The sequence below is a fragment of the Calonectris borealis genome, chromosome 3 (assembly GCF_964195595.1).
Source record: "Calonectris borealis chromosome 3, bCalBor7.hap1.2, whole genome shotgun sequence".
Classification (NCBI taxonomy): domain Eukaryota; kingdom Metazoa; phylum Chordata; class Aves; order Procellariiformes; family Procellariidae; genus Calonectris; species Calonectris borealis.
In genome coordinates, this window is record NC_134314.1 from 107,719,911 (window position 1) to 107,738,023 (window position 18,113).

General features: G+C 41.7%; 2 protein-coding genes across 8 annotated transcripts in view; both read right to left on the bottom strand.

The window, feature by feature from the left end:
• HHIPL2 (HHIP like 2) overlaps positions 1-4,289 on the bottom strand; it is a 19,763-nt gene extending 15,474 nt beyond the window's left edge. The window contains exons 1-3 of one of the 3 annotated variants that reach the window (XM_075147151.1): positions 4,201-4,289; positions 3,902-4,108; positions 1,196-1,407 (exon numbers count right to left, since the gene is read on the bottom strand). In XM_075147151.1, the coding sequence (XP_075003252.1) occupies positions 1,196-1,407; positions 3,902-4,088 (399 nt within the window). In that variant the 5' untranslated portion in view covers positions 4,089-4,108; positions 4,201-4,289. The remainder of the gene's footprint in view (positions 1-1,195; positions 1,408-3,901; positions 4,109-4,200) is intronic. The other 2 variants (XM_075147150.1, XM_075147153.1) reach the window with 2 other exon arrangements.
• TAF1A (TATA-box binding protein associated factor, RNA polymerase I subunit A) overlaps positions 1-17,892 on the bottom strand; it is a 22,515-nt gene extending 4,623 nt beyond the window's left edge. Inside the window, exons 1-11 of one of the 5 annotated variants that reach the window (XR_012673160.1) lie at positions 17,539-17,892; positions 15,983-16,152; positions 14,676-14,789; positions 13,549-13,747; positions 12,616-12,746; positions 11,564-11,722; positions 10,348-10,414; positions 8,962-9,082; positions 7,423-7,583; positions 6,088-6,237; positions 4,201-4,295 (exon numbers count right to left, since the gene is read on the bottom strand). Coding sequence is in view for 4 of the 5 variants with exons in the window: in XM_075147156.1 (XP_075003257.1) it covers positions 6,095-6,237; positions 7,423-7,583; positions 8,962-9,082; positions 10,348-10,414; positions 11,564-11,722; positions 12,616-12,746; positions 13,549-13,747; positions 14,676-14,789; positions 15,983-16,152; positions 17,539-17,659 (1,386 nt within the window). In the remaining variant the exon portion in view is untranslated. The other 4 variants (XM_075147156.1, XM_075147158.1, XM_075147157.1 and 1 more) reach the window with 4 other exon arrangements.
• Positions 17,893-18,113: the final 221 nt, after the last annotated feature.

The window sequence follows — 18,113 nt, forward strand, 5'->3', positions numbered from 1 at the left end:
AGAAAAGAAGAGTAATGGCTTATTACTTCGAAAATTTGTAATAAAATGTGTAGGTTGGTTTGTTTTTTTTGCTACAAAATACACTTACAAATGCAAAATTAAATTATGCCCTGCAGAATCAAAGAGGCAATAGGCACATTTTTATAGTGTTTTTTCTACCTGCAGCATGTAGAAAATCTTCATAACACCAACATCGGTGGTTCTGCTAGGACCTGTAACACATCTTTTTCTGGTGTAACAACTGTAAAATGACAAACAACACCGATGCTTTCTTCAGCCCTGGTGCTGAAGGGGTGTCCCCCCACACCTCAAGGAGATGCCAGAATCCTGCCAGCATCCAAAATGAACGGAAACATTTTTGTACACAGAAAATATTTTAGGGCAAAGGAAATACTAACTAGGAGCATTTTACATGTTCTTAGTAAGACTGTGTCTTTTGGCTGCTTTGTGTTTTGGCATGCAGTAAGTCCAACTCTGCATGACTAACAGTTGTTGAAAAGGCAGGTCAGTTCTGCCCTTTAATTATAGGGAGGCAGGGGAGCTCAGGAAGAAGAGTGCCTTCGGCCTTTTCTCACTGCACAATGCCCGTTTCCCTGAGCCAGGTGGGCAGTGGGGAGACAGCACGGATGAAAATGCAGTAACTGAAGCCTTGGGACCTTGCAGCAGCTGTGTGAAACCACTGCCTATTAAATTTTCTTCTACTTTAACAACCACATCATTTGGAGCATCCTCAGCAGGAACACAAGCAAAACACATCCCTTCATGGGATCCAGGGACCCAAACACTTTGCCTGATAATTCCCATATCATTTGATCCTGTAGAATTTGTAATCCAGCACCTAGTAGCTGCAAGCAGAAAATAAGTATTGATCTGTAACTCTCCCCTTCGTTATTAAAAAGTTAGCAGCGCAGCAGGATTCCCATCATAATCCGAGTTGGGCAATGCTTTCATAAATCATTATTGCTAGCAAATATCATTATATATTGCCAGATACCACAAAGCAATGCACTTTACACAAAGCACTTTGCAAAATGCATGCTTAGGATTAGGGACCATTACTTCACCAGCCCACTTTTCCCCTGCTCCCACACCTCTTTTCACAGCAACACAGCTAGCTATAAGAGGCTACCAGAACCACAACTGACCCCCAAATCAGCCCAAACCGTAGGATACAGATACTATTTTCCTGCCCTACCTGACACAGGATATCTTTGATATATGTTCCACACAGCTTATGCCCCCGGGGATCAATATAATCCATGATGTCCCAGTATTTTGCTGCAATGCTGTTGTCTCTCTCCTGGTCACAGCAGCCAAAATTTTCGTAGGCAGAGCAAAACTCCAAGTGAAAAGGGGGCTGGAAAGGCGGCCCGTAATCCAGACACTGAGGATGCCCCAGCAGACTGCCTATCAGGCATAATAAGGAGAGGCAAAGAAAGACATATGGGCAAGAAAAGGAAACTCCAGAGCTGCTGCTGCTCCTTCCAGTGCATGGCCAAACATTCACTTCCTTCAGTATAGGCTTCTTGAGGTCAAATCTATAGACATCCTGGACTTCGTGGTATGGTTCATTCATCCTCTCTGTTTTATTAATTGCCAGCCACAGAGCTCAGCATTCACACAGGTTTGCTTACATTCTCTCTGCCTTTTTCTCTCTGAAGTTTACTACTTGGGTGGAGAGAAACCCTCCGGGCTGCCTCTTTGGAATTTCACACGTCACATAGCTGAACCCTCCCCTCTGGACATTTCTCATGCCCCTAGAAGCACTTATAAATCTAATCCCTACATCTTAGTCTAAATTGGCTGAGAAATCCTTCACCAAGAAATATGAACAACAGATAAAAATACAACATATGATACCTATATACAGAACCTGGTAATCTCTCCCCATTTACAAAAACACAAGACGAGTAACTTTCAATTGCTAATTACTATTTTACTCGACTCAAAATGCACCAAACTGGGGTCTGGTTTCATAAAGACTGAATAGGGGTCATAAAATACAACCTAATTAAGGCAGCAATTAACCATAGGTACAGGTAATTTCAGACAAAAAGCTTTACAGATATATTGCTGTTACCTACAAATCCAAGTATAAATTCAGGGTTAAAATAAGAAATTCAGAAAGAGTGAAAAAGAAAACACATTTAAGGCACCAGAACGACCTGAGGTCAACTGATATTCTGTGGTAACCCTGTACTTAAGCTAATTGATTTTAGTGGGTTTTACCTCAGCTGACATTAAACTAATTTAAAGATGCACGAGATTTTTTTGCCCACTTTTCCCTCTAGTGAAGAATGCACGAGCAATCCCACCAGTCAGCTAGTGAAGTACAGCACCAGCTGCATACGCAGGCATCCCATGTTTGTAGACACTGTCCTCAGCCTGCCTTTCTGAGCACAACACTTCCCTAACTCCGCTCTTCCAACAAGCGGACCAAGAGCGCTTTGATCATAACCAAACTCCTTTATCACTCCACCAAAACCAAATGCTTTCCCCTGTTGTACACATTGCTACTCGTAACAAGGCACAAACCCACACGCACCCAGAGCGCTCATCACCACTGCGCTGTTACGCATCACGAGGCACTACACTTTGGTGTCCCCTGGCAATTGACTTATTTTGAAAGCACAATGAACAGCAAGGAGTGTAACAGTGAGTGAGGTTATTCACATACTCTTCATTTGTAACTACTGCCTACAAGTTCCCTATGCTTTTAATTCCTTTAGCATTACTGAGCTTTTTGGGGTAACTAACATTATCCACCCGTTCAACCCATTCCTGTTAAGAGAATGTAAGCGCTCCTCTCCCTTTCCTAGAGACGTGCCACTTGCAGACAAAAAACTCAGAATACTTATCTGTGTAGAGAACTGCACTTCCCAGTCACTTTGGACCAGGAGGCAAGAAGACTCCTTGCTGCTCTCTGATGAGAGCAGAAGAGCTAGAATAGCTGTACTCATTTGGCAAGGAGAGGACACATAAGCTCCCACAGAGCCTACTGCTCACATTACCCAAGGACTCCTTGCAGTGGGCAGGCTTTTTTTTCCTTCCTGACCCCACCTTCGGCCAACATACCACCTCCAGCCATTCTTTAAATGCAACACGACAAGACTTAGCAGAACTTTCCATTTACCATCGCAGATAAGAACACCAATTACAGAAAGCCCAGAAAGAACTGTAAATTCAAACCAGTACAAGGCACATCAACCCTCTGATTCTGCAGGGACTACTCCAGTGGTAACACACACACCTGTTTAGTGCTGACAATAAGCTTACACTGCTCTGAAAGCTAAGGCAAGTCCTGCCCAAGTCTCCAGTATGAGCCAGCTGCTCAGAATACAGAGAACATGGTGGGGAAGAGGAAGGAGGTCAAAACACACAGGGTCAACATGCTTTAAAAGCAGCTGACGCTTCATTAGCTTGCTTTTCTTGAACTTTAGTAAAGACATTTTTAAAACAGGAAAGCACAAGCAGGAGCATCAAAAACATGAATGGAACAACAGGGAAAGCAGAGGAGAGAGCTGAAGTGAATTGTGATTTTGTGTAATCATTATGTTAGTTTTTAATATTAAAAGTGCCAGAACAAGTGGTGGAATAACAGAAGGACAACAGACAGTGGGTCTGTGGACCAGAAGATGTGGATTCCATGAATAAGTTCCTTGCCTCTACATAAAGGAGATCAGCACAGAAGAGATGTAAGAGATGTGCTATTTGTTTCACGGAAGGAAAAAAAAAACCTCACAGAAGTTTTGCACACAGGATGAAGATGTCAAGTCATAAGAAAACCAAACCTAGACCACTGAATTCAGAGCCAAAGCAGAATATTCCAGTCCACTAGGAGTTACCATATTCAAAGTACAACACACAAGCTTGAAAACACAGTATGCACTGAATAACTTACACAGGAAATTCCACTCAGAACTTGTGATCTGCAGGTTTGTCTCAGTTGCAACTACTGTGGTGTCAGGAAACAGCAAATTTCTTGCAGGACATGAAAGAGCAATGCTTGACATAGTTATGTGAAAGCTGGGACTGTGCTGCTCTTCTACTTGCTTGCACATGATAGTTCTAGCACCAGGAGAGAACATGATCCCCGGCAGCAATCCTGCTTCCAGAGGTTATAGGAGAAAGCTGTGAGCACAATGGATTAACAGATTTTTCTCGAAGTCATCAAGCTCCTCTTTCTCTCATTCTCCTTACCTCCACCCCAATCTCTGCTGCTTTGTTTCAAATTTCTTCCTCAATAAAGAGATGGTTTCTCAGCTGCTGCAAGGCATACACATCTCCACAGGCAACTAAAGGGACAGAAGGAAAATTATATGGGAGCTCTCAACAAGCAGCAGGGGCTCTAGCATTCAATTTTTATGCTATTCTGTGTTAGGTTATATGATAAAAGCTCCTCTGCACACCCACAAAGGAGCACAGAGAGACAATGGAATGGGGAAGCCCAAATAACACCCTGCTGGGATGCTCCCAGGCCCATCACAGGAGAGTCACCAGCCCAAAGGCCTATCTTGCCAGCCCAGAGGAGCAGGCAGGAAGCCAAATTAAGGACTCCAGGGAAGGGACACCCTGCCTGGTTGCCTCCCAGGGCTGTCCCAGGAGAGCTTTAGCCCCATTGTCCAGGCATGAAACCTATCAAGATGAGTCATTGGGAGCAACAGTTTAGATCACCTTTTGGACTAAGGGGGGTTGTTTCCCAGGGGCGTGGGACACATTACAGGAGGGATGCAGGGCAAGACTGTTTTGAAACTTCACAATCTAAATTAAAACAGTCAAAACTTAGTTGAAGACCTCCAACAAAAAAGCCACACTATTACAGAATGAGGCAGCAGCATTCTTAGGGAGTCAGAACTAAACTAGCACACAGGTCTGGAATGACAGATAATTGCCTTTTTTTTGATAGAACATACAGTTATGGCAAGTAGCTCACTTAATGTTTAAGACACATTGTCTTAAGGCACATATCACAAGACCCATGTTAACCCAGACCAAAATCCCAGATAAACACTCAGCTTTTAAAAGCATAGCTGTACTTATCCATATACCACTATGCTATTAAAGAGATCTTTATTTCATTCCCAGAGGTAGTTCAAGCAGTTCATCCACCAGAGTTCTACAGACCTGTTATTAGAACAGAAGTAGTATTTGGAAAGCATTTTGTTGTTGTTTTCAAGCAAACTGGACTGCTAGTTTGTGACAACACCTTAACATTTGCTTTCCAAACACAGCAGCAGTGCATATTTCAACTCACAGGCAAGACTGCAAAAAGATTCTAGAAAGTCTCTTTGACCAGGCAGGGAAGTTTTCAGTAGCTCCATGCCTTTGCTCTTTCAAAGCACTGCAACACTAGCTTTCCTCTGTAGCCATGCAGCTACAGCAACCTTTCACTCTCTCCTACCAACGATGTGAAAACAATCCCTGAACTGGACACACAACCCATATGTATGATGTGGGAAAACTGCCTTTGAGTATGTTGAAGTGCATCACCTATTTGAACAAGCTGCAGTAGATCTTCACAACCTGTAATTCTTCTCAATATACAATGCAAAAAATGTGACACATGCCTCTCCATTTTCCATATACTTCAGGAAATGATCAGTTATAAGCAGCAAGCTATGTAACCTTTACAGGTTGAGAATGCATTTTCACACTACATCACGTACTGTTCCTAGGTTAAGGCACACCACCTATTATGAATGCCACCGCTAGTCCTGAATGGATTTTCAACTACATTCCAGCAGTCATTTAAATCACCATCCATGCATCTAAACGTAAGTAGGATCAACCCTACAATACTATTGGTACAGAAATTCCACACCATAATACTAAATATTTTTCAAGATGTATTTGAAATCAATGCTGTTTGCATTTCACACAGAAATATGGGGCTAATATTAAAGAAATTCCTCAACCTTATCAGTTGATTTATATTCATTTTATTATAAAAGAAATACAAACCAAAGCGTTTTTACAGAAATATATAAAAAAGTCTAGTACTGAGTCAATAGGGTCTGCCTAGAAGTTTTACAACACAGAAGTCAGTTTCACAGAGAGGAAAAAATACAGCAAGAACCTTAAGGGCACCTTCTAATCAAGGTTGTACAGAGGAATCTGAAAGACCAGATATACTCAGGTACGCAGGATTGTGCTTATTCACAAATTTCTTCAGTATCCGAAACCTTTTCACTCGAGCTTTGCAGCCTTGGTGTGATACATATTTAAAGTACTTGCAATCTAAGCAAAAAAAAAAAAAAAAGCACTGTAAGTTACACCATGATACAAGCAAATACAAAATGCTTTCACTGTTTAAATAACATGCAAATACCTAAGAAAGTTTTCAGTAATGAAAGGTAATAAAATAATCCAAGACATGCACATTAGAGACATAACTGCAGCATTAAATAATTTTTCCTCATTTGACCCATAAAACATTCTACATGTATATAACTGTATGCTGTGTTTTGCAAAATATTTTTTCTTTTGTTTTTACTTTTCAAATAGATTAGAAAGTAAAATTTCAAGACTGTAAAGCAGCATTGATTTCATACATTAACTTATTGTGTTGGATAAGGAAAATAGAGGCTCATGTTGACATCAATAAGCACAGAAACTTCATTAAAGAAAATTAGAGCTGGAACAATTTTATTAGCCATCTGGAACTAAAAGCTGGGAGACATCTGATAACATATTACTGAAAGCAAAAAAAGACTTTCAATATGAGAATTGTTTATGAAGTCCAAAAGATAAAGTTATAGAAAAGCTGACAGTGAACAAGTTGCCTATCAACCAAAAGTCCAAACTTGTATACGAGCCACGGCCTCCACACCATACTCTCATTTTCAATTTAGCAACTGCTTCTTGGCCTGATACTCCACTTGGTTTTGGCAGCATTTCAAAGAATGCTACTGAAGAGGTCATGATCTTCACCTTCTTATCAAACCACTGATGGTTTTCATCAAGATGCCCCCTCCTCCTATTTCCTGCATTACAACACCCCCATGGTCCTTAAGGGCCAGCTGATACCCAGTGTTTGCTGAGACACTGCCTAGACTGGCATCCAGCAAGCAAACTCTCCACAGTCCTCACAATATTCACTCAAAAGCATGTTGTGCTTTTTTGAAATTGTGCTTTGAAGATTAAACAAGATGATAAATAGTATTTTGACTGCTCAACAAGGCCAGATAAAACAGAACTCTAAAACAGGATAAGACAAGTTATGCAAAATACGCCCCACTGTCAAATATCAAACCAATTCAAACGTTTTTTCTCATGTTCAGCTTCAAAGACGACAATCTTTCCTAGAAGAAAGAAACTGCATTTCTTCCAGGGAGTAGATCAGCTGCATCCTGTCTCATTAGGGCTAGAACTAGACATTATTTCTGTTCTATGAAGTGAAAAGGAAAGAATATTTAGTATTACCCTTTCCCAGTAAGATTCCAGCCACCAGAGCTTTTTCACATGAAAGGCTTTCATTGTCCTGCCAATTCCTTTTTGCCAAGTAACGGCTAAAATGGAAGGCTGGCCACCAGTCCCTTCTGGAGTTCCACTCTTGCTTGATCCAGTCAAGATGCTTCTCAGAGCTGGAAAAAGGTAAAACAAGTTACAGAAAAGTTTGAATTGTGATGAAAAGATGATTAGGAGGCACTGAATTTTATAATCGGCTTGCTACAAGTCTCATAAATTGCTAGCCTAGACACACTGACCTTACATTGCAGACTGAAACACTAATCTAAACAGAAATAACCTTTTTTTTAATCCCTAGCACACTAGTGAGGCAGGAGGTGAACTCCAGCACTCTTATTTAGACTTGGCAATAACACAGATTACGGTGTGAAATGAGGCAAGCCTTTGACTTGTGTGCCAGTTTGTCAATAGTAATAAGAAAATTTCTTCAAGTTTGACAACAAATTAGTAGTATGAAGGGGTTGGTTTGTTTTTAGAAAATGTTTGTGTTACTCTATGCATACTCAAAGACTAACTTATCCCAAATACTTATCCCAATAACTGTTACGCAATAAAGACCTCAAACCAAGAATTTCAGAAATAGAAACTACCTACAACAAGGAAGTGATATTCCCATAAAACAAGCAAGATGCCCAGTATATTTCAAGATAGTCTGAAGTTGCATCTTCAAATACAAAAATGAAGGCAAAGTTAGAGTATCATACCATTTTTACTAACTCTATGCAACAACACTCATAGCTTTAATCCACTAGCTTCCAGACCTTAACAGCAGATGCTGTGTAGGTGGAGGTGTCAATAAAACAGCAAAAGGGGTCAAATTAAGTACTGAATTAATTTACTGTAAATATATAGCGCTTGAAAAACACAACACCCTTTTGGGTAAAATAAAGTCTAGGCATTAGAGGCCTTCTGGGCACAGATTGCCTGAGATGGCTCCTTTTGAAATCAGAGGCCATGTCTATCGGTGTTGGTGAGGACACATCAATCCCCAGGCATGTTGGCTCAGCTTTTAAGAATACACTGGCTGCGTTCTGTAACAGCTACCGCCATCACACCACACACCAGTCTATACAGCACCAGTCATGCCCCAATTGCAGTCCAGCAATTCTCAAACTAGCTTCAAATAATGTACACATAGTAAGAGAGCAGAAGATGCAACAACTTGTGTGTGTGTGTCCCAAAAGACAGAGATTAGTGATAGGCAGCAAATGCTACCCGAACATCTGAATAACTCTTTCTGCATAAGCACGTGACCTGGTAAAAAAACCCAACAACTTTTTTCAGGCGATGATAATACTGGAAATTTGGAATTCCCCTCAATAATTTCTCCTTTCCTCCCAATGAAAGCACACTGCAGCCAAGCACTGCCACAGAACTCAGGGTAGGCCAGAAGACAATGCTGAAGACAAAAGCTACACAGTGTCACTTTGTCAATTGCCCAAAGGTGGAGACTTGACACATTTGTTTTTAGCACATTGTATCAGAGATACTTACATTACAATTTGTTTCACCTGTCTTGCCAAACAGCTCCATGCTTTCACATTTTCCTTCCAGCCAGCATAATCCAAGGCTGCAAAAATAACTTCTAGCCCCAGACGACGTTTTTTTCTTTTCTCTGGAAAAAGATAAGGCTGATGAATGAATTACTTAGATCAGGCTGAACTCATTAGTAAGAAACAAGTGAAATACAGTTCTCCATCCTGCCTCCCCAAATGCCCTTACTTTCCCTATTATGAAGGCTTCCTCCATTGCCTTCTGTCTCTTCCAAGAGATAAAGTTAAGGAATACTTCCTGGCTCTAGAGCACAACTCAATACCAGAGACACTCTGTCCCTACTCCCATCCTGCTCACAAACTGCTGACTCAAGAGGCACGCACAGGACTGCTCACTTACCCCACACTGCCTTGCTTAAACAGTTGCTGTTTCCAAAGCTCCCTAATCAGTGCTTCCAATGGGCACTGCTGTTCAATGTGTTCTTCCCATGGGATGGGAACACAGTGCCTCTGGAACACTTCAAATCCTGAGGTGCCACCAAAAAAACCCAAAATCAAATCTGGGACTGATATGAATAAACCAGAAATTTCACATCAGCAGTTCTGTAGCAGCAGAGTTCTTAAAACAACACTTGAGCTACCACAGCAGGTAAATGTGGAAAAAGTTATGTTTATCAGTATAAGTTTCTTAAAAAATCAGATTGTCCTCAATAGCTACAAAGAGTTAGGAAACGTGTCATGCATGAACAGAAAAGTGGAGGTTTCAGCCAGGAGGTTGTTTTTTCCCCTCCCAAAGAGGAAAAGCAGAAGAGAGAACAATCTTGATTCAAAGACATTTCACCAATCTGCTGACTTGCTGGAACATACCAGGTTGCAAGAAGACACAATTGCTTGGAATGCAATTGATCAGAATAGAAAAACAGTCTCCAGGTTGGAAGAGTTTTCTACCAGCTTGAAGACAAAACTCCCTTGAAGAGGAGAAAGATTTTGTTCTTTGATCAATAACAATGAACTAAGGCATAGATCCATCTCAATTCCTCCAAAAGAGAAAGAAAAAATAAATAAATCAGAGACCCCAAAAAGGGAATAGAGACCCTGGCATTCAGAGTAGGGTACCTCAAAAAAAGAAAAATGTTAAGATCCTGGTTGTGCCTTACAACAGTTTGCTTTGACCAGCCTTTAAAATGAGAAAGGCACTTGTTTACAGGAGTTTGTAAATGCCTGCTCACACATCCAACTTAAAGGTTCCTATGATCGGAAAGTTGGGTTTGGGTTTTTCTTTAACAAATATAACTACTTCAAAAAGCAGAAAGAATGCTGCAGAATAATTTCAGAATATTATTCTAGATTAACACAAAGGAAAAGAGCAAGATATTTAAAGACTTACTTGATTTTTGAAGCATTGTATTAAAATCTATCATTAGTTCATGAGAAGGAACAATATCATGCAAGATCTGAAAAAAAAACAACCCAGATACATTATTTTAGTGTGAAAACTTTTGAAGGCTTCTACCTGATCAAGAGAAGTACAGGCTTCAGAGTTCTGGGTGTTTAAGGAAAATTAATTTGGTACCTTAGCACCTTGATGTAAAGAATGAATATCTAGGTCCATTTTGCACATCTGTGACACTACTCTGACACAATGGATGAAATACCTTGATGGCTGCTTTTCTGCAGTGGTAAAACACTGCATGTGACAAATACAACATTCTCAAGGAGCAGCCCAAATCCATATCCAGTGTTCCCTTTTTAGAAGGCAACATCATTTCCTTCCTAGGCCAGTTCTAGCTCCCCTGTCTACTGCTCTGTGCATTGGACCATGGTTTCTGGACCTATCAGACCAGTTCTTTGATTTGTCGCTATCTTGGAAGAGACTAGTGTATACAGCCACTGCTAAAAAGCACTGAGAAGATGGAATTTTATACATATATACTACAGTTTAAAAGTCTGAACTTTATGAAGCTGTTTTAAAACATCTGCCCTAACAAAAGCACGTTAGTGCCATCAAGTGGCAAAACAGATTGCAAAACTGTGTTTGCAAGAAGCTACAAAGATCAATGAGCAAGGGCAAGGAAAGCAGGAATTTAAAAGCAACTATACAAAAGCTTAACACAGCAACGCCTTGTCTGCCAACAGCCAGTAGAAATTAACTTCTATTTTAATGTGCTTAAATGCACAGCTCATTGAAAACAAGCAGAGAAACTAATTGCTAGACGGGATCAATATGTGAAAGAGCAAGCATCTAATAATTTCTTCAATATTGTAAAGATCAAACTGTAACAGAAGTCAATGCATGTTATGTACAAGACTGTTGGTATAGATTTCTGGAACTATGAAAACGTGTTCTCTGAGCTTGTTTACTGACTTAAAGAAGTTATACGATGTATCAGTTAAAGCCAAAACAAAGACTTGAATTCAAAGACAGTAAAGGATACTGTTTGCTCCACCCATTAGCATCCCTCCCACTAACTTTGCTCTAACCCTCTGCTTTCCACAAAGAATACAATAGGGTAAATAATGTAATAGGAGTTCAGCTGAACCAAACTGTAAGACCACCGTTCAACATGAATGACCACAGACTGTATCTACTATATAATATATACCTTCAGTGCAGATATGAGCGATTTCTTTGATTCACCATGTCTTTTCAGGAACCGATAGAGGTAAACATGAGCATTGGGATTAGCAGGAAACTTTGAGTTGTAGGCATATTCGTTTAATACTTGGCGTGCTTCGTTATGATCTCCATAGAACTCCAACAACTAAGAGAAGTTAAGTCTGTCATTAGTTTGCCACATATTCGCAATCAAACTCTTACAACTCATTTTGGGCTGCCGCAGAACTATCCAATAGCACAATCTGTATCTAAGAGTGCAGCCTATTAGATAAGACTAAGACTAGTGTATTTTCATTTTACTTGCTACTCTCTTATCACAGATAGACAAAAATTCACACATAGAAGCCACTACAGGAGAAAATTCCTTTAACACGTATTTAATTGTCAAGGAATTACCAGCACTTGCTCACTGGAAAGAGACATTAAAGCAGCCTGTCACATCTATAAAGAGAGAACTCAGTGAGAGAACTTGGCAGCTGTCAGCACCAAGCAAAATTTCGTAAGATCTGCTTAGAGAAGTCAGAGCTCATCAGCATTTACAAAAATTAAATAATTTCAAAGAGATTTTAAGATTAACTTTATTTCTTAATTACAAATTCTAAGCAGATATTTTAAAAAAAAAACACAAAAAAACCCAACCACAGAGGGACTGCATGTTTGGTGTCTTTACCATTTAGTGTATCCCAAAAAACACTGCTCTGCCAAAATGAGAGAACTTGCTTTCAGGAATTTAAACAAAGCAGCTGTGCTCCAATTTCTGAACTAGCACCATGAAAACAAAATATGCAAGCTGTTTGTCTATTTCTTTTTCTTGGCAATGCACAGATAAAGTCCTTTTTATACTCTGTGCAGGCTCTGCAGTTCTACCAGGAGTAAACTGTGCTCTAAATCAAAGCCAGTGAGATACATGTACAGATGTGTTGCTTTTAAAAAACTTTGTTGTCACGCACACACATATAAAAAAGCTGCAGACAGACATCTTCATGAAAATTAGACAGGGAAACACAAAAGGAAGATATCCGTAAAACATGCCCTTACATCCACATAGCATTTCACAAAGAGATCCCAGACTCCAGGTATTTTAATAATCTCCCTTAAGTTCACTGCTGCCTTCCGAAAGCAACTGTGCATTTCCTGTTCAACAGACAAGTCTTCAAATCCATCCTGACCTATCAAAACATGAAAGAATGCCACAAAGTTAGCTCTGCTAATCAAAAGGGATCTTGAAGTGGTGCACCTAAGAGATGATCACATTTTGCTAAGCAAGGACTCCAGTCAGAGAGCTTTTAAGAAAAGATGCCTCAGTTTCCTCAGTATTGAAACAAGAAATTTTCACTGCTCTTCATTCAAATTTATTATCATCCAATTTCAACTCACAGGGCATGACAGGTAGTATTCCAAGACAAGATGCTACCAGCACAAGGTCCATAAATCAAATTCAATACTTAATTTTCACAGAAAACAAGTAGAGATCCAAGGTAACTGATAACGCACAGCCAGCAGGTATATGCAGAATTAGACACCACACACAAGTAGCAACTTATATATTTTTAAAGAAACTGAAATTCAAACACAAGTTTTGGGGGCTTTTGCTATTACTCAAAATTCTAGCAGCCGTCAAGCACTTATGCACCTATTAAGCCACTGCTATAAGTGAATACATTCCTTTGATCATTATTTTAGGTGATGCTGGCTGTATATAAGAAATGTGATTTGGGGGGAAAAAAGTTTCAGAATAGCATTTCAGGACACTTCAGAAAAATGCAGGTCAGTGTGCCATTTTGGCATCACCATCATTACTGATATAGAATTATGTACCATCCATACCATCAAATTTTGAAGTCTAGTATTTCCCTTTGCTGTCTTCATATGCAGATAAAGGCAGAAGAGCAGCCCACCTCATTGCAAACCACGGTGTTTGCAAGCAGGTTGAAGTTTACAGCTCAATACAAAAACAACACTAGGACTTACCATGCTCTAACAGGATGGTCTTCTGCTTAGACCAGCTATAGTAGTCCAACAGTCCCCTGTAAGCCTGAATCAGTTTCATTTCTTTATCCTGAATGGCTGTTTGCTCTCCAAACCTCCAGCTTTCTGCCAGGGACAGGTTTTGGTAAGCTTCATCTATTAGTCCATTACAAAGGAGATGAAAAGCATGCTCTAAACAAACCTGCAATTCAAACAGTCCATACCACAGCATTTCACATCATAAATAGAGAGAATCTCAGCAATGCAGCAAAGTTCTACACAGATGTGCAGGGAAAGAAGACATTCATTACTGACACGCATATAAAACATTGCAAACGGTTAGTAAAGTATTTTAATTGGAAGAGCACTTTACCTATATCCTTTTATCCAAACAGTATCTTTACACGGAATTTTGAAGAAAAACACAAGAATGGGAGAATACAAGAGAATACAATGAGGGCAGGGAAATGAGCCAAGAACCTAAGAAATTTTTTCTGTCTGAAGATGCTGGAGAAACATTAGTAATCAAAAGCATATCTGATACACAAAGATGTATCCCTGGGAAGGGAAAGGGCTAAAGCTCTTGACACCTGTGGGGCAGAAAGTCACCCACCGGGTGGTAGACACTCAGCAGTACTTATCAAGGCAGCAGAAAGCAGTTGTCTCAAAAACCTGCTTGTCATTAACAAGTGCTGTACCTATTTAAGAAGATCCAGAAATGACCTGAGGAAATCCACTTGGGTTACATTTGCTGATTTTTCATTTGACTACCCAACTGCAGAACACCTGAAAGAGGGATGTCCTACCACCCTATCATGCTGATTAGGCACTGGATAAAAGTCTAAACCTTCAGTTAGCTCTAGTAAACTCTTGTATAGAGCTTCCATTAAAGGCCTTGACCAAATACAACAGAATGAAAGACAGAAGCATCGTCACAAGTGAGAAACAGTCAAGGAAACCAAAACAAGATAGGTTTGAATAAGCCACCACAGGGAAAAAAAACTACAGCTGGGTGACACAGGGGTCCACTGTTTTATATACACTTCAAGAGAGATTCAGAAACTAATACTCAAGTAAGTGCTCAGATAAACCTGTAGAAAAATCATCAAGACTGCATTAAGTACACTCACCTTCAAATATCTTTTTACTCCTAAAGTTTTCATCTGTTCTATGAAAGAGTTGAACTCTTTCATGCTGCTATGGGAATGATGGCACAGAATTTCAGTTCCTATTCTCCAAATCATCTATTAATGAGGAGAAAGAGTTTCAAAAATAACTTTAGTACAAAAAATGGGAACAGTCTTATCAAACTTGTAGTTACTGTAACAGATAAAACGTACATTTGAATTGCAAATAGAAAATTAATACTAAGTGTCATCTATTGCTATATTTACCTACATATTCATCTAGTAGGATTTTTACAATCATTCAGTGGGTGCTTCACAATCGCTCATTATAAATGCAGCACCCCAGCAGAGCTTATGAAAACTGCATTTGTCAGAAGGTTTCACCTTCCTTACTGAAAACAGGATGTTTCAAAATTACTGAAAACTTATGTTTCCTTTGATATGTTCCCACTGAGATACAAGGTATATATAATTCTTTGAACTATAGTAATAAAGATTATCCAATTAGATGTAGCTTCCCATCTACATGCACTTGTTTTCAAGGTCTGCCTACACAATGTAACCAAATATACCAGCAGGCTAGCCATATTCAAGCGCTCTACTTCATTTATTTAACAACTCTGATCCCTTTCCTCCTGCTTCTATCTTAGTACCTGCAAGGAGTTTCATAAGTACTGGAGGAGCTGGTAAAGACCTAAATAAGCCACTAACTTCCAAACAGATTCTGACTGATGGCATGCCAGCGGCAAACACATTTACTGCTTGTCCATTTTAGAGACTACACCAACAAAACCCCACAAAAACAGCCCGCGAGCCCAGAGAACTTTTCTGGGGCACTGAGCACTCTGTCAGGAAAAACATCAGACAGCACTGCAGATTCTCAGCACCCAGCAGAATTCAAGCTCCAGCAAGATTGGTTAAACCCACAGCAGAGGCATGCCTGTGTAGAGGCAGACTTTTGGTGAGTAATTGGACAGCATATTGCCTTGAGCACTACCAGTGATGAGGTCTGCTGTACTTTCTGCGTCCTGCCATCCAAGAGTTTCTACATCAGCACCTTAGTTGCTGCTGAATAGTTGCTTATTTGTTTTTGGAAGCGTCAATGTCTTTTTTTTTTTTTTAGAAACAAGTTTAGTTTATGAAAGTTGCCTAACTTCTCAGGTCTTAACCTCTGATACTTTTTTAAATAAAAAATTAACTAATCATAGGCTTGATTTTTTAAGACAAATGTTGGTCCTGAAGTATTACAGATGCTTCTCGCAAGTGTTTTTTCAACTGCAAAAGAATTCTGATAAGGGACACTGGCTTACCTCCGATGGACCCATGTATTCTGTAGAAAAGTCTTTCTCTAGTGACTCAATATAGAAGGTCAGAAACTCTGCAGCCCTTTTCCACTGCTTTTGTAGCATGGCATCCTGAATGTAAGTTAAACACACTTCCTTGCTCTTCTTGAAGTTTAATTTGTGTTCATGGGAAGATGCTAAACAAACAAACCAGAAAATCAACCAAGCCCACAACTGTCACAGCCCTTATTCAGATAACAATGTGCCTACCATTTCAGTATCTCTCTTATATGATCTTTCTCGGACACTACAGAAAGGGATCTTAAGCTATGTGGTTTTGAAGTTAAACGCACCTACTAGTCTCCAGGGAAGCAAGACGACAGCAAAAGCTGGAAATATAATGTGAAATGGCATTTTCCACAATAAGCACACAGCTGCAGACACTTGAAACAGCGACAAGCCAATTATTACATGCTACTGCCCTACCAGAATTAGAAGACCATGGTCCTTTGATAACTTCACAGTACATTTTGTTATATTTTGGGGACCACTCTCTTCCCTTACTAATCATCATCTAAGTTTGTGACCCCACTGTGCTGAAGATTCGCATACACACATACAAACAGGCCATTCCAGTACCAAAGGCTAAGCAATTCCCACTAAAAACAAAGACACATGTAGGGAATTATTCTCTTTTGAGCACAAGACTGGAAGGAGGCCACTTACACTTTTTACGTGGACAATGGTTCAACTCCTGTTATAGCACGAAACTGAATCCTCATGTCCACGCTTGTTTAAAAATCATGGCTATGTACTAGCTGTATGCCACAGTCTAATGTGCCCCTACAACAACACTCAAGCCACAAGAGCCTTCTGATGGACACGCAGAGCTCACCAAACCACCTCCTACCTGGACGATGTAGGCAAAGGAGTAACTCAAACACTGGCTTGAGGCAGTTTTATTACAGTGCATTCTACAAAATTACCTCTAACCAACCTACCTATAGGTCTAGTCTTCACACCTAGTGAAGGTTCCAAGTACTAAGAAAATAAAACCCACTGTGAACACCACAAGATTAGATATACCAAGGACCTGGCTACTGTAGGTAACCCCTGCTGTGCAAGTTCGAAGTCATCTGATACGGACAGAGTTGATGTGAAGTGTTTCGCTACAAAGCTATTTTGAACCAAAAGCTTCTCCAGAGGTTTTGCGGCCACTGCATCCACAGTGCTTTTATCAGTCACCTCATTTTACCAGTAGCGTACACGCCACCTTCAAGCGCCTCACAGGCTGCCAGGCAGCCGGGCCGCCCGCACGCCGCAGCGAAGGGGGACCGAGAGAAGCACTGAGGGCACCGGGAACCCCAACCGCCTCCTCGGCGGGAGAGCGACGGCGAAGCGCGAAGGGAGGGGGCAGGCCGGCCTCACCGGCGCCGGGCACAGCGGGCGCAGAGGGCGGCGTTCCCCCCGCAGGGCCGGAGGGAGAGAAGGGGAACGGCGAAGCACGGGGAGCCGCGGCGGGAGGGCGGGGACGAGCGGGAGCCGTCGGGGCCGCGCCCGCCGCCGGGCTGCTTCGCCCTTACCCGGTCGGTAGAGGTGCGGCGGCAGGAAGGGCAGGTGCAGGGCTGGCAGCAGGGCGCTCCCCGCCTGCGCGGCAGGGCTCTTCGCCACCGCCTCCTCCTCCTCCTCTAGGAAGCTATCCATGGCGCCGCGGGCAGGCCGTCACTAACGGCGCCTCACCGCCCGGCTGCAGCGGCCATCTTTGAGCCTACGGGGCGACCTCGCCGCGGGGAGACCTCAGGAGCCTCCGTCCGCTCCAAGCTAACCCAGCCAAGCCGCGCTCCGGCATCCGGCCACCGCGTGGAAGAGGCGGCCAAGCGGGCTCAGCAGCAGCTCGCTTCAACACCGACCGCCCCCTCACACTGGCGAACGGCCGGGCTCACAGCGCGCATGCGCCACCGGCGCGGCGCTCCCGGCAGGCGCATGCGTCCTGAGAAACATGGCGCGACTGCCGCCATGATGGGAGGGAGGAGGAACGACCAATCGCTCCTGCGCATGCGCACTGAGGAAGCCGGGCAACGCCGTCGCCATGTTGGAAGAGGCACTTTTCCCCGCGCGCCTGCGCGATGGGGGCGGGGGGGGGGTCACGGTGCCGGTG